The sequence below is a fragment of the Alosa pseudoharengus genome, unplaced genomic scaffold (genome assembly GCF_046254945.1).
Source record: "Alosa pseudoharengus isolate Yale_2024_CS ecotype anadromous, Long Island Sound unplaced genomic scaffold, YU_APseudo_1.1 YU_APseudo_1.1_scf_23, whole genome shotgun sequence".
Taxonomy (NCBI): domain Eukaryota; kingdom Metazoa; phylum Chordata; class Actinopteri; order Clupeiformes; family Clupeidae; genus Alosa; species Alosa pseudoharengus.
This window is the reverse complement of record NW_027468685.1, coordinates 6,942,220-6,958,168: the sequence shown is the minus strand read 5'-3', so window position 1 is coordinate 6,958,168 and position 15,949 is coordinate 6,942,220. Positions and strand designations below refer to the sequence as shown.

The 15,949-nt window shown below is 47.9% G+C and overlaps 2 protein-coding genes across 4 annotated transcripts in view; one reads left to right on the top strand and one right to left on the bottom strand.

Moving 5' to 3' along the window:
• The first annotated feature begins 807 nt into the window (after nt 1-807).
• On the top strand, nt 808-4,086 carry btd (biotinidase). The gene is made up of 3 exons (XM_076301180.1): nt 808-1,696; nt 1,809-1,958; nt 2,573-4,086. The coding sequence occupies exons 1-3, from the start codon at nt 1,487-1,489 to the stop codon at nt 3,830-3,832; spliced, it is 1,620 nt and encodes a 539-aa protein (XP_076157295.1). The 5' UTR covers nt 808-1,486; the 3' UTR covers nt 3,833-4,086.
• A 62-nt stretch (nt 4,087-4,148) lies between these two features.
• Nucleotides 4,149-15,949, bottom strand: part of ankrd28a (ankyrin repeat domain 28a) — a 47,731-nt gene continuing 35,930 nt past the window's right edge. For all 3 annotated transcript variants that reach the window (XM_076301178.1, XM_076301177.1, XM_076301179.1), the window contains exons 16-28: nt 15,689-15,715; nt 14,961-15,035; nt 14,017-14,218; nt 12,633-12,720; nt 12,356-12,473; nt 11,404-11,623; nt 10,793-10,880; nt 10,469-10,552; nt 8,569-8,714; nt 7,576-7,658; nt 7,049-7,131; nt 6,324-6,415; nt 4,149-5,951 (exon numbers count right to left, since the gene is read on the bottom strand). In XM_076301178.1, the coding sequence (XP_076157293.1) occupies nt 5,659-5,951; nt 6,324-6,415; nt 7,049-7,131; nt 7,576-7,658; nt 8,569-8,714; nt 10,469-10,552; nt 10,793-10,880; nt 11,404-11,623; nt 12,356-12,473; nt 12,633-12,720; nt 14,017-14,218; nt 14,961-15,035; nt 15,689-15,715 (1,599 nt within the window). In that variant the 3' untranslated portion in view covers nt 4,149-5,658. The remainder of the gene's footprint in view (nt 5,952-6,323; nt 6,416-7,048; nt 7,132-7,575; nt 7,659-8,568; nt 8,715-10,468; nt 10,553-10,792; nt 10,881-11,403; nt 11,624-12,355; nt 12,474-12,632; nt 12,721-14,016; nt 14,219-14,960; nt 15,036-15,688; nt 15,716-15,949) is intronic.

The window sequence follows — 15,949 nt, the reverse complement described above, 5'->3', positions numbered from 1 at the left end:
TGTAAACATCCCACACAAGCCTGCTGTGTGGATATGACAACACAGAGTGACAGGGAGAAATATAGATGGTTGTATTGTGTTAATTATTTTCAAAAAATATATCATTATGTTGGAATTATAGGTGGAACTATTTGGAAAATAATTAGCCTATGTTGGAAAATGTGAAAAGTGTTTGCATATATCAACAAGTAATGCTAGAAGGTGTAGGGTGAGGACAATTCTCACCTTTAACCTAGATTTGAAATGCTTTTGTGAAAACCTCAATGACTCAGACAACCGCATACATTCAGATAAATGTGATCCATTTGCTGACATACTGGTTGATGGTTATGGAGTCATTGGAGCAATTTTTCCATTGGCAATGATTAATCATGTGCATGCGGTTGCCACAAATACGACAAACCACAAACTATGGAAAGTTCCTGTTCTATTTCAGTTTTTTAAAAACGTGTTTAACTGAAAGACTGTTTTACCCGTTATATAATCTCGTTCTGTAGCCGGTATAGTTTGGAGTCCACTTCAACCTGGCTTAAATATAGACCAACAACATTGTTCTGCAGCGAAGAATAGTTACAGTAGGCTAGTGCGTGTTGGCTCGGTTTATGTCAGAGCCGTAGGCAGCGACACGTCGCCCCCTGGTGGCTGTTCTTGAAGGTGTGGGACCGCATTTGTAGGTAATTTTCCTACACACCATTTCTTGGACGCAAACGATGACATGAGTGAGAAAATTGGGCTTGCTGATACACTCTACCAATTTACCGGTAGTATCAAAACACGATTAGAAATCAAGCAAAGAATACAGCTGCACGTGCACTAATACTAATACCACGTGACCAAGGGGATTGAGTTGTCAGTGGAACGTTTGTAGACGGGATGTTTTGCCTGCGAAGAGTGAGGTGAAGTAGTTTATCACATTAGCCAAATACAGTAGTAATGTGGCGCATGTAATTGCAATTATGGCTAAATTTAGCTTTGAAGGAAAACAGTTTACGCCTGGCACGATGCTAACATGCTAAGTTAGCTTTGCTAGAACGACGTTCCCTGGCTAGCTATCGCTAGCCAACTTGTCATATTCTGTTTCTCACATTTAGGGATTGTTCGTCTGTAATAAATAACATCGTCAAACGTATAGCCTGCAGACACTGGTTTGCATAAACTCTTAAATCAAGTGTAAATAGGCTAAATGTAGACCTACAACGCATTTCAAGTGGCCAAGACCCACATTTTCTCCTGATGCGACAGCATATTTTGGAAATTGCCATTATGTTGCATATTGCTACAAATGTTGCAACTTGATGGTCGCTCAAGAAATCATTAGCCAGTCAGTCTTTGCTGTTGGCCTCAGTAAGTTGGACTTACTCTGCCAGGCCTAACATCATCTTGCACAGTTGAAGAATGCAGGCTATATCCGAGTTATTTTAGGGCTAATAAACTTTATTTTTAAGTATTCACCCTGCAATGTGTAGGCTATCTAGGTATAATTAACATGAGTCCGTTACGTCTTGTTTTATGGTTGAGTGTGTTTGCCTTACCATCGGCACCGACGGAGCCCCCCTCCTATGTCGCTGCTGTGTACGAACACTTGGTTGTACTAAACCCGAACCCTAGAGTTGCTCTTGGAAGGCGTGCAGCCTTGGAACACATGCAGAAGAATCTCGACGTATTTGAGGAGCAAGCTGCATTGGCAGCTCAGCAGGTACAGTGACAGTAGGCTAAATGGCCGATGGCCCACTATGCTAACTATACTAAATTTCACTATAACGAAGTGACAAGGTTTCAGCAGTTTGGGGTGTTGTGTTTTGTTTCAGGGGGCTCAGATCTTGGTGTTCCCAGAAGATGCTATACAGGGCTTTAACTTCACCAGAGCATCCATAGCGGGTTACTTGGAGGCGGTGCCTGATCCAACTGAAGTGACATGGAATCCATGCTCAGAACGGGCTCGCTTCCCTGATACTGAGGTATATTATAGGCCCTTCAGACGCATTTCTTTTCAATAATGTCCACAAAAACCCTTCCTACTGTCAAGTTCAAAAGACCCAGATGAAAACAGAGCAACCTCAGAAGCCATGTTCATAATGACTTGCTGTATAATACTACTGTGGCTTGTGAATGTAAAGATGGAAAAAAAGTAAATAATAATCTACAAGTACACAAGTATATCTCAGTATTAGCCTACCACATTATCCATGGCATTCATGATCTCCCTTATGTTTTTTGTGATTACATTATTATTAATACTATTATGCTTAATGTGGCCTTTTCAATTATTTTTTTTAGTAGTTTAGTGTTCCCATACTGTAATTCACTTTGTACAAAAGTGCCCACAAACATAATGTCCTATGGCATTCCAAACAGGGGTGGAAATGTATCAGTCATTTTCAAATACATGGTATAATCCCCCAGCCACTCAATAGTAAATCAATGTGAGGGTACATTTTTATTACGTGTCTGAAATCTAAACAGCCACTTTCGAATTATACCACCATTTGGCCAGTGGCTGGTGCTAATTTCCATCCCTGATTCCAAATACCATAAAGACAAACATAAAGGCCTCCTTTGACCTTTGTCTCAGGTGCTCCAGCGCCTCAGCTGCATGGCTCAGAAGAACAGCCTCTACCTGGTGGCCAACATGGCAGGCATCCAGGCGTGCAACTCGACCACGGACGCCCACTGTCCCCCAGACGGGCGCTACCAGTTCAACACGAACGTGGTGTTCACCTCAGCTGGAACCCTAGCGGCTCGCTATCGCAAGCAGAACCTGTACTTCGAGGCCGCCTTCGACACACCGCCTCGGATGGAGCTCGTCACTTTCTCCACGCCCTTCGCCGGACGTTTCGGGGTGTTCACCTGCTTCGACATCCTGTTCCGCGAGCCTGCCGTGGCCCTGGTGGAGGAGCTGGGGGTCCGGCAGCTGGCGTACCCCACCGCCTGGATGAACCAGCTCCCCCTGCTGGCCGCTGTGCAGTTCCAGCGCTCGTTCGCCCACGCCGCCGCCGTCACCGTCCTCGCCGCCAACGTCCGGGCCGCCAGCCTGGGCATGACTGGCAGCGGCATCTTCACCCCCTGGCAGGAGGTTCACCAGCACGACATGGTGGGGGAGACTGGACGCTTGCTGGTGAGTAGGGTGCCGGTGCTCGATCCTGCGATGATGGCAGGTGGCACCGAGAGCACGAGGCTGGCATGGGTGCCGTTCTCCGGGCATCGCAGGCGAGAGCCTGGACTTGGTGAGGCGGGAGATGCCCACGGCTGGCCCAGAGGGGCTTGGCATTTGGACGCCGGTGGCAAGCCTCGCAGCGTGGAAACAGAGCATTGCTGGCCAGGCAATGAGAACTGCCATGTGGCGCCAGCGCACGAGAAGCCTGTGGAGTTCCACTCCGTCATGATGTATGACAACTTCACTTTAGTGCCCCTACAGGACACTGAGGGGAACCTGACTGTGTGCGACGGCTCGCTGTGCTGCCACCTGCTGTTCAGGAGGTCCACTGCACCCAGCACAGAGCTCTATGCTCTGGGGGCTTTCCAAGGTCTGCATGTAGTTCACGGCACCTACTATCTGGAGGTGTGCGCCCTGGTGAAGTGCACCAGCCCAGACTTTGCAAGCTGCGGCGGCGAGACTGAGCACGCTCAAACCCAGATAGACTTCCGACTGGAAGGGAACTTCAGCACTCGTCACGTGTTCCCAGGAATACTGGGAAACGGGATGGTACTGGACATCCCGGATGAGTCCGGAAAAGACAGTGACGGATGGGTGTATATGAGCCGGTCGGGAATGACTGCGGAACTGGTGACAGCCACTTTGTACAGTCGAGTCTATGAGAAAGACAACAGTTGAGTTGTGGGTCTCAAATCACCTTGGCAACCGACTTCTAATAAACAATACATCTCAGTAAACAAAGCAACAGTATCCAAGGGCAGTTGTATACTAACACCACCACAATCTGAAAAGGCCTTAGAGATGAACAGGAAAGACGTGCTGTAGAAAAACAATGACCTCAACAATTGTTGATAAGTGAAGTCTATCATCTTGTAACTACATTGTAACAACTGTAACTACATTAAAAGCTGGCATGAAATGAATAAAAAGTGGTTGTGCACAAAAAGAAGACACCAGTCACTGCTCTTGTAGTACAGAGATCAGCACAAAGCACTATGGCAAAAGAAAATTTATTCATTAATTATTATTAGTAATCATTTTAATAACAATGCACCAGGAAGCCAGTTTTTTGCACACCTAAAAAAAGGCAACATTACTCTCCCTCTTGCTCACTCGCACACATACATACATACACACACACACGACTAGCAAACATGTTGTCTGTGCACACATGCACACTTCACACACAGATACACACATACACACACATACACACACACACACACACACACACACACACACACACACACACAGGGCTCTCCTCTCTCTGAAGTTGCTGTATATCAAATGCTGTTATTTTCTGAAAGTCCGCAGATAGTCGAGTAAAAACCCTGACTGCACCTCTTCGGCTGGTCTCAAAATCACGGTGGGCAGCACGGGTGAAAGATGTGTGACAAGGCCTTTAGATTAAAACTCCCACCCTTCTCCCCAACAAACAAAAACATTAACACACAAACAAACACACTCACACACTCTCTTGCTGCCCAGCTCACAGTTCATGAACCTCATATGCAATGGGGGGAGTGGGGGGTGGGGCGTATCAGATTTGTGCATGGAAAACTGACACTGTAGCGGTCCATTCACAATAAATTATACCGTGTCTAAAATGAAAAGGAGAGAAAAGGGAGAAGAAAAAATAATAACGAGCTTTAAATGAAGTTGTAGTCATGCTCAAATATGCCAAGAAAGAGCAAAAGGGAGGGGAGGAGGGGGGCAGGGGGCGCGGGAGATGGAGGTGGGGGCAAGATGAGGAGCCTGCAGCACTTGGTCCCTTTGGCTAAAGTCAGTCTACCCAGAAGTCCTGATTTCTACACTTCAGTACTTCCTCTCCACGCTGCCCAAGGGAGGGAGGGAGTGGGGGATTCTGGGAAATGCAGTCCCGACAGTAGTCATATGATTTCAGTCAGTCATTCAACACATTTCAAATCATCTGGTTATGGAGATGAAAAAAAGGGGGTTGGGGGGAACTCATGTGAAAACTGAGTGTTGATGTGGCTCTTCACGCAGTAACAGATTTAACGCAGTTCTCATAGAATCAGCAAAAAACAGATGGAGTTTGCGTAGTGTTCAAACAAAGCGGTAAGGGTGGGCTGTGTGTGTCTCTTATTCTCTCTCTCTCTCTCTCTCTCTCTCTCTCTCTTCCCTCCCCCCGTCTTCTCTCTGTCCATCGATGGCTCTTCAGTCTCTAAGGCTCCTGAGACTGCAGGCCTACCAGGCCCGACGAGGGGAGGGGAAGAAACCAGGGCAATTTCAGACCGTGCTGTCCCCGTTAAAAACCAGGAAAACAGGGAAGAGAAAAAAAGTCAAGGGGAGTGTGAGGTCTTGCCCCTTAAGCTGGGTTCTGATCAGGTCGGGGGGGTGGGGGTCAGAGGTCAAGGGGGCATGGGATGGGACACGGGGACGTGTTTATTCATTTAATTATTTATGTTTACTTTATTTATTTTTTTAAAGGAGTCAAGTCAGTCAACAAGGCGCACGCGCGCGCTTGAGGGGGGGGAGGGGGTTCAGTAGGTCTCCGAGTCGGAGTCGTTGAGCTCGTCGTCGGGGGCGAGCAGGCCATCCTCGCGGTGGCCTAGGCTGTTGAAGCTGCAGTAAGACGCGTGCTCTGAGCGCAGTGCCGGCAGCGGGTCAAAGGTCACGGCCTTGGAGGGGCTGGGGTAGTGGTTGATGGCGCTGTAGGTCAGGCCGGGCACGGCGCCCACGCTGCCAGGCGACACGGGCATCATGGTGGCCAGAATCAGCGCCAGGCAGTCGGCCACGTCTTTGTTGGGCGCACAGGCCAGCGCAGGGGTATAACCTGTGGGGATCAGCACACACGTTTGAATGCTTTTACTTACTTACTTATTACTCACACATTTGAATGCTGTTACTTACTTACTACTCAACACAGGAGAATAATTTACAGATCCAACACAGTGATGGAAGTATCAAGAATAAAAAAAAAACTCCAAGGCACTCTCTATTGAAAAAGTTAATCAGCCTTTATTATTATGGCTTGGTCAAGTTAACCTTCTAAAAAAACTCCAACGCGTTTCGGCTACATGCCTTCTTCCGGGAGTTAAGCCAAAACCGGTCCTCTACCCCACTTTTTTGTTGAGTGATGGAAGTATGTTACACGTTTAGACAGAGGTCGGATCAATCAGGTGTTTGTGTGTACAGTCAGTCTCACCGTTCTCGTCCACTGCCAGGACGCTGGCTCCTTTTCCTAGCAGCTCCTGCACCACCACCGTTAGCCCGTTCCTGGCCGCCACATGCAGTGGCCTGCAGGGAGAAGGACAGAACACACACTGTAACCATAGTGACAGGCTTTCCCACTTCTACTACAGTGTTTGGTGTTTTAAGCCCCCAACGTCGTCTTCCAGGCAGCGCTGCATTGAAGGCACTAGGGTTAGGGTTAGGGTTAGGTGCCATGAAGACGACAGTCGCAACGGTGGGGGCTTAAAACACCATCATCGAGCTACTATTACTATTACTACTACTACTACTACTACGGTGACAGGCGTGGTTTGGTGGAGCAGCCATAACACCAACAAACAATCACTCGCCCGTTGGCTCGACTCCCAAATCACCGTTGCAGGAGTTCATGTTGCTTTGGATAAAAGCGTCAGCTAAATATAAGTCAACTTTAACCTTATTATTGTACATCTCATTACATGGTGCATTGTCTGGCATAAAAGTACATGTACAGTTGAAGTTGTGTTGTGAAATTTGGTTGTCATTTATTGTTTAGGCAAATGTAGTTCTAACGAATACACAAGACATCCCCCAGATGCAAACTGTATTGATTTGAGGTTATTTTCCAAGTTACTTTTCCAGCCAGGCCTGTAAATGTGGCTTCATCCCAATAACCAGTAACAGGGTGGTTCAGACAAGAGGGGAGATAGAGGGTCTTACGTCTGTAGTGCTGCGTTGGTTGAGTTGATGAGATTCCGGTCAGTGATTTTCTCCAGAATCAACAAGGCACTGGTTTCATGCCCCTGTATAATATATAACCAACATAGTGTGTTAGAGTGGTGTGTGTGTGTGTGATTCTTGCTCAAGTGTTCATCAGGAACAGGCCCATCCAGAATTTGTGTGAAACACCTGAATAACTCCTGTGAACTGATTACGTAGACAGAACTGAATGTGGGTGGGACTGGGAACATTCTACATGTGCGTGTGTATGTGTGTATGTGTTTACGTGTGTACGTGTGTACGTGTGTGTGTACACTTTGCTGCAGGGCTGTGTTCTTGTTGCCATCATGTAGAGTGAGGTATGCTTTGTGTGTGTGTGTGTGTGTGTGTGTGTGTGTGTGTGTGTGTGTGTGTGTGTGTGTGTGTGTGTACCTTGCTGCAGGCCAGGTGCAGGGCTGTGTTCTTGTTGCCATCCTGTAGAGTGAGGTATGCTTTGTGTGTGTGTGTGTGTGTGTGTGTGTGTGTACCTTGCTGCAGGCCAGGTGCAGGGCTGTGTTCTTGTTGCCATCCTGTAGAGTGAGGTCTGCTTTGGCGCTGCTCACCAGGACCTCTGCAAGAAGCACCAGCACACAATTCACTCAGACTTGCACACACATGCAGCTCACAGTCACACACAGTCACTAAAACTACACACTCCACAGCTAATACACACACACAGTCACTAAAACTACACACTCCACAGCTAATACACACACAGTCACTAAAACTACACACTCCACAGTTAATACACACACAGAGTCACTAAAACTACACACTCCACAGCTAATACACACACAGTCACTAAAACTACACACTCCACAGTTAATACACACACACAGTCACTAAAACTACACACTCCACAGCTAATGGGAGTGTAAGAGACACTTGTTGGACACTTGTCCCTTAAAACACAGAGGACCTGCAGGCTTGTGACTGATTTACTGCTGCCAGTTACAGCCATCTTTAGCCCTGCAATAGCAATAGCAGCCTGCACGAATCACAGTAGTGTAGAGAAGTACGCACATCTATACAAATTCAACAGGTGCTGGATACTAGCACACAACGTATAAAAAAGAAAAGATATCCACACACTGCCTCGTATGCTCCCAGTTTAATGGGTTACAATGTCGACCACTCAGGTCTCAGGTCAAGTAATGGTCTGTGAATGTGATGTCCTCTGATATGAACCTTCACATAAGCGTTTGTATGCAAGTGTGCGTATGCGTGCGTGCGTGTGTGTGTGTGCGTATGCGCGCGCACGTGTGTGTATGTGTGTATATATGAGAAGGGGTGTTATAAAGACACAGTGTGAGTATTTGTAGGAGGGTGTGTGTGCACAAAGGTATCTGAAAGGTAATGCGTGTGTGTGAGTGTGCGTCCATGCTGTGCTGGAGGGTGTGTGTGCACAAAGGTATCTGAAAGGTGAGTGTGTGTGTGTGTGTGTGTGTGTCCATGCTGTGCTCCGCTCCCACGTGACCTACCCACGGCGTTGGTCTGCCCGTTCTCGGCGGCCATCATGAGCGGCGTCTTGCCCATGGCGTCGATGGCGTTCACCTGCGCGTTGTGTCCCAGCAGCAGCTGCAAGCACTCCACGTGGTCCGTGAAGGACGCCGCGTGCAGGGGGGTTCTGCAGGGTCAAAGGGTCAGAGGTCAGTCACATGCTACATCACAAGACACACACGCACACAGAAACACACACACACACACACACACACACACAGAACAGAGAAACACACACACTGAACAGAGAAACACACACACACAGACAAACACAAACATGTGCACACACACACACACACACACACATAGAACAGAAGAACAGAGAAACACACACACTGAACAGAGAAACACACACACAGAAAAACACACACACACACACACAGAACAGAGAAACACACACACACACAAAAACACACACACACTGAACAGAGAAACACACACACAGAAAAACACACACATGCGCACACACACACACACACACACTAAATTTGGTAATGAGTTGGCTCTTTGTTCGTGCCCTAATCTAGCGCCCTCCTCAGACATCAGCTAGACGGGGTAATTCCCAGCACTCAATTATGCACGGGCCGCTCATATCTCAAGCCTCCTGGGTAATCAACGTGGATGAAGCCAGTGGGGCGAAATAGGCTGTCAACATCTCTGGGATTCTGTAGTCTAGGGTGGCTATAATAACTAAATAAATAAAATAATGACTACACGAGTGCTGTGCAGGGCACTATGACATTAGCTAAAATATCGCTTACAAATCTGAAATATTTTAATTTCTGAAGAGACTGAAGCCTGTGAATCTTTGTTTATTGTGCTATTTGACTGACTACAATGTGATGACTCTAAGCTTTGACTACCAGACAGGCAGGCTACACTACTGTAGCTAGGTAACTGAAGCGTTCTGTTCACGGAGCGTCTGCTGCAACAATTAGCTTCCACTGTAATCTATCTATCCATCTAGGACCAGGAGAGGACATGATATTGAAATAGGAGCAAACAGTGAGTCCCACTAAGTCAGATGTGGAATTCCATGACTTTTCCCTGACAAAAAGAAAAACCAATTTCCATGGCCCACTACATAATGAATGGAACATTGAAATTACTTCAACGACCAAAGATTTCAGAGTAGTCGTGAAGCGTTCTAGAATGTTTGACTTTTTTTTTGCTAATAACCGGATAAACATCAATACTGTGTGGAAATATATTTGCATGAAGTCAAGTTAAATTGCTACACAAAATTCCCCTGCTATTCCCTGACTTTGGGCCCAAAATGATAAAATTGCCTGACTTTCCATGTCTGGAATAGACTTTAAAAAAATCCATGAAATGTCATGACCCCTGGGAACCCCCAGGAAATGACTACCGTCTCCTTCACTCCAGACTAACACTGCAAGAGGAATGCCGTGATGGCAGGTGGTGGGAGCCAAGAGAGACGTGTGCTACATGGGGCTAAAGAGAGACGTGTGCTACATGGGGCTAAAGAGAGACGTGTGCTACATGGGGCTAAAGAGAGACGTGTGCTACATGGGGCTAAAGAGAGACATGGGGCTCAAGAGAGACGTGTGCTACATGGGGCTCAAGAGAGACGTGTGCTACATGGGGCTCAAGAGAGACGTGTGCTACATGGGGCTCAAGAGAGACGTGTGCTACATGGGGCTCAAGAGAGACGTGTGCTACATGGGGCTCAAGAGAGACGTGTGCTACATTATGCTCAGGTGATGGACGCCAAGAGGAGCCCAGAGAGACGTGTGCTACATGGTGCTCAAGAGAGACGTGGGGCTCAAGAGAGACGTGTGCTACATGGTGCTCAAGAGAGACATGGGGCTCAAGAGAGACGTGTGCTACATGGTGCTCAGGTGAGCGTTTCCCCCTCACCTGGATTTGGAGTCGGTGGCGTTAACGATGGCTGGACCGAGCGTGTCGATGAGCATCTCCGCTGCCCCCTCATTATCATTTATACTGCACAGAGAGAGAGAGAGAGAGAGAGAGAGAGAGAAAGAAAGAGAGAGAGCATTCTGTAAACATGGAATGATTGCAGAGGCAATGTCCTTCACAGACCAGTGGAGGAGGCAGGTGAACCTTCCCCTGCACTCACCACAGACACATACAAAACACACACTCACTGACTCTCCTTCTCTCAGAAATAAAACACCATACACTCTCTCACACACACACGTGTAAAAGGGGACGATGTCTTACACAGCACAGTGCAGTGGACTGAAGGAGTTCCCATCCATTTTGTGGAACACGTCCTGCTCCAGTAGCATCTCCACACAAGTGTCATGGCCTGAGAAGAGGAGATGACGTTATTACACACACACACACACACACACACACACACACACACACACCACACACACACAGTGGAGGGAGTTGAAAAAGCCAAAGGAAGGTGGGTATGTATGTATTGTATGCATCATACAATACATACCCACATAGAGACGTAGAAAAAGGTAGAATAGAAATACACAGAAAGGAAGAATGCCAAAGAGAGTGTAGAGGAGGGAGAGGGGAGGAGAGGAGAAGAGTGGAGAGGAGGGGAGAAGAGGAGAGGAAGAGAGGGGAGGAGAGGAGGGGAGAAGACAGGAGGAGAGGAGGAGAAGAGGAGAGGAGAAGAGTGGAGAGGAGGAGAAGACAGGAGAGGAGGGGAGGGGAGGAGCGGAGGGGAGGAGGGGAGGAGAGGAGAGGAGAGGAGAGGAGAAGACAGGAGAAGGGAGGAGATACTTCTGGATAATACACACATCAATTTTCTGTTATTTCACAAAATTCACCACCACAAAAAAACTAAATCAAAACGTCTCAAGCTGTACCGTTGTAGCAGGCCCAGTGCAGCGGCGTGTAGCCTCGGTTGTCCGTGACAACGGGGATGGCGTCCAGCGACTGTGCGGCCTGCAGGAGGCCCCCGAGCACGCCGATGTGGCCGCAGGACGCCGCCAGGTGCAGGGGAGAGCGCCCCCTACAGTCCCTGACCAGCAGAGTGGCGCTGTGCTGCAGCAACGCCTCCACGCACGCCTCGTGCCCCGTCACCGCCTGGACACACACACACAGAGACGGACACACACACGGACACACACACACGGAGACAGAGACACACACACGGAGACGGACACGCACACGGACACACGGAGATGGACACACACACACAAACAAACACACACACACACACACATACACACACAGAGACGGAAACGGACACACACACACACGGAGACGGACATACACACACACACACACACACACACACACACACACACAAACACACACACACAATGCTGTGTTACATCAGACAGAGATGTCAGACGGTCATGCAGTGATGCATATTCTCTATACTGATACTATTTTTGTGATCGTTTGGAGCCAAAATTGAGATTGATATTGAAATTTGATTAATGGCACAGCCCTAGGTTGTGGGCAGCTGCTCTCCTGCCCCCTGCGAGGGCCTGTGTGTGTGTGTGTGTGTACAGCCCTAGGTTGTGGGCAGCTGCTCTTCTGCGAGGGCCTGTGTGCTGTGTGTGTGCCAGGGCCTGTGCGAGTGAGTGAGTGAGTGTGTGCGAGGGCCTGCGCAGTGTGAGTGTGAGTGTGAGTGTGAGTGTGAGTGTGAGTGTGAGTGTGAGTGTGAGTGTGAGTGTGAGTGTGAGTGTGAGTGTGAGTGTGAGTGTGAGTGTGAGTGTGAGTGTGAGTGTGAGTGTGAGTGTGAGTGTGAGTGTGAGTGTGAGTGTGAGAGTGAGAGTGAGAGTGAGTGTGTGTATGTGCTGGACTCACCCCGCGGTGGAGGGCGGTCCTGCCCCACTTGTCCCGGGCCTCCACGTTGGCCCCTTTGCCGAGCAGCGAGTAGACGCAGTCTGTGTGGCCGCTCAGCACCGACAGCATCAGTGGCGTCCTGAGGACACAACAGTGACATGTAAATCCTCAGACACACAAACACACACAGACAGACACAAACACGCACACACACACGCACACACACAAACAGACAAGCACAGAGATACATACACACAAACAGAAGGGCAGACTGACAGACCCAAACACACACACTTACTGTCCATTCCCATCCTGGATGTCAACAGCGGTCTGCAGATCAGCACTGCCGATGAGCAGACGTAGACACTCTGAGTGGCCATTCATGGCTGTAGACACACACACACACACACACAGAGAAAGGAGGGTCAGCCAGGGCAATGTTCAAAATAACAAAACTTATTTTTTCCACTGCTTGAAAACAACAGTAGAGTATTTGGTCTAGAATCTAGGGATGGGCAACTTTGATGATAAAGGGCCACAAATATATGATCATCGCTGTCAGAGGGCCAGAAATGACTGTGCACTTCCATTAATGTGATATAGGAGAATGAAAGACTCTAGCAAGAACTAGCAGGCAGATCACTGACGTAAAAAGGCATGCAAAAACTAGCACAAACCACCAAAGCTTGCTAGCACGTTCGCTGGTGTCCTTTTGGCAAGAACACCAAAAGCAGACATTTCTCAAATGCCTGCTCAGCCGCCATCCCATCCCATCTGTCCCGGGGCACAAATATGCTCAATAATGGGGGGGGGGGGGTGAAAAAAACACGAGATGTTCAACTTGTAGCACATTGTGTCCTCCTCAGACAAGCTGTGACTTGAGGAAGCACTCGCTCGCAGCTTTCACAGAGTTAATGAGAATTCGCCTCAGCTCAACGCCACTGATTGGGGCAGGCGCTCGGATTGCAAACCACATCAGTGACTTGAACACCCACTGCATCAGTTCAATTCACAGCCGGGCTTCTAAGCTACCCTTTGTGTAAGGGCGTGGGGATGTGGGAGTGTGTGTTTAGGGATGGGATCAGATGGCTCCCAGACTGTCTATCTGTGTGTGTGTGTGTGTGTGTGTGTGTGTGTGTGTGTGTGTGTGTGTGTGGATTAGCTCATTCCCAGTTACAGTGAAAACCATGTATTAAGCGCCATGGTGTCCTAAGGGAGTGGACACTAATGAGTATGTCGTAAACATTTAATCCATCCCCTGGCAATCTAGTACAATAAACAAGCATTATCACACACGGCTCCAGTAGGAAATGCTACCACTGGATCAATGTTTGCATGATGGAGAGTTGTGGGTGAGGGGGACAGGTGTGTGTGTGTGTGTGTGTGTGTGTGTGTGCCAACCTGTCGGTGAGGGGGACAGGTGTGTTTATGTGTACATATGTATACGTGTGTGTGTGTGTGTGTGTGTGTGTGTTAACCTGTGGGTGAGGAGGACAGGTGTGTTTGTGTGTACATATGTATACGTGTATACGTGTGTGTGTGTGTGTGTGTGTGTGTGTGAGTGTGTGTTAACCTGTGGGTGAGGGGGACAGGTGTGTGTGTACATATGTGTGTGTGTGTACATATGTGTGTGTGTGTGTGTGTGTGTGTGTGCATGCATGAGTGTGTGTACCACTGCTTACCTGCTGCGTGGATGGGGGTCCTCTTCTGGGTGTAGTCCTTGACGAGGATGGAGGCGCCCTGGTTGATGAGGACGTCCACACACTCCACGTGGCCCTTGAGGGCAGCCAGCACCAGCGGCGTGTGGCCCAGAGACGTGCGCACGTCCAGGTCCAGCAGAGACTGGACCAGAACCTCCAGGGCCTGGTGGTGCCCGTGGTAGGCCTGAGATGGTGGAAGGTAACGGCACACACACACACACACACACACAGAGACGTACACACACACACACACACACATACATACACACACACAGAGACGCACACACACAGACACAGACGTGTGCGCATACACACACACACACACACACACATACACAGAGACGCACGCACACACACAGACACACAAACACAAACACAGACACAAACACAGACACACACACAGAGACACACACACACAGACACATTTGGAAACATGCATTAGTGAGATGTGGCGTAGTGAAGACAGATGAGCCACAGCATGCAGACACACTGAGAGGCACCAGTAAGGCTTGATTACATGTAAACAAAGCAATCTGCTCATAACCCCGTCTTTCCATTTCATCATGCTGCCGCTATTTCTCAAATATGTCACTTGTGCTCTGTGTGACTGACAGAACAGTCTTCATCATGACGTACGATGATGATACAAAAAAAATCAATAAAACTCATCACGTACAAAAGATCATGTGTCATTAGTTAGTTAAAGCCATTTAGTGTTTTGTGGTGATTATAAAGCCATTTAGTTATTATTTCTTAAGTTTAGTTTAATTTCACTCTGTCGGAGTGGTGGTGGATAAATCCACCTGGTGCCCAACCGCTACGCTACCCCACTACCACCACACAGTCTATACGTGGATTGAAGCAACGTGAGCATGTGACTGTTTCAGAGTGTGTTGGAGTCCGTTGTGTCGAGTCGCTATACTGACCGCTAAGTGCAGTGGGCTGATGGGAGCTCGGCCATCTGTGTCGTTCAGAATGTCCGTCCCTGATGTCTCCATCAGCTACACACACAGACAAAATACACACAAATAATTCACATATATACCAACAAAACGACCTGAACACAATTGTATGTTAGGACCAAGAAGGTCAACAAAAACTAGGCCAAAATTGTATGTGTTTAATACACAGAGGTCCTCTCATAAAAGTGAAATTATGCATTTCAATTATTATTGCACAGAGCTAAGAGGTGGTGAATCTTTAAAAGTTTAGGTGTTTGTGGCGTTTTTGGCATTTCTCATTCTGACCACAAGGGGGCAGCCTAAGACCTGCAGGCTTCAGGCAGGCTTGCTTGGTTGGATTAGACTGACGCAATGAGCTGACCAGTGAGCCAGTATCCAGCTCTAATTAGTTACAGGACACCTCAATATGCAGACAGAATGCTGGACAGGCTTACACAGAGGGACAGGGACACCAACAAGGAGAACTCTGGAAAAAATTAAGAGACCACTGCATTTCTCTGATGTCATCCTACGGTTTCTGAGTGACATTCAAATGAGTTAACGGTCATATTCAAAATTAAGAGACCACTGCAAATTGTAATATGACCAACCGTAGGATGACATCAGAAACATGTGCAGTGGTCTCTTAATTTTTTTCCAGAGCTGTATTAAAATTTAAAAAAAAAAGAGAAGAAAGCAAAACTCAGACTTACCACATCCAGTGGTGTTTCACTGGCAATCTGTAAGACACAAAGTACTTCAGTTAGACACATACTTACATACTGACTGACTGTCTGTCTGTTGCCCACTCAAGTGCCTGGAGGTGGGCGGTGGACTAAACCCACATTCGCAATAGCCAACTTTTAGTGACAAATTTAAGGTTTGAGTCAGGCCGTTTCCCACAATTTTGGAGTGCTGTTTATGAATATTTTGTTTACCAAGCATCATTTTGCATTTTAGCATAATAACATGGG

Coding starts and splice junctions, on each gene's coding strand:
- btd (XM_076301180.1), top strand. CDS start 1,487: ATGAGTCCGTTACGTCTTGTTTTATGGTTGAGTGTGTTTGCCTTACCA. Junction 1,697..1,808: donor CTGCATTGGCAGCTCAGCAG/GTACAGTGACAG, acceptor GTTTTGTTTCAG/GGGGCTCAGATCTTGGTGTT. Junction 1,959..2,572: donor CTCGCTTCCCTGATACTGAG/GTATATTATAGG, acceptor CCTTTGTCTCAG/GTGCTCCAGCGCCTCAGCTG.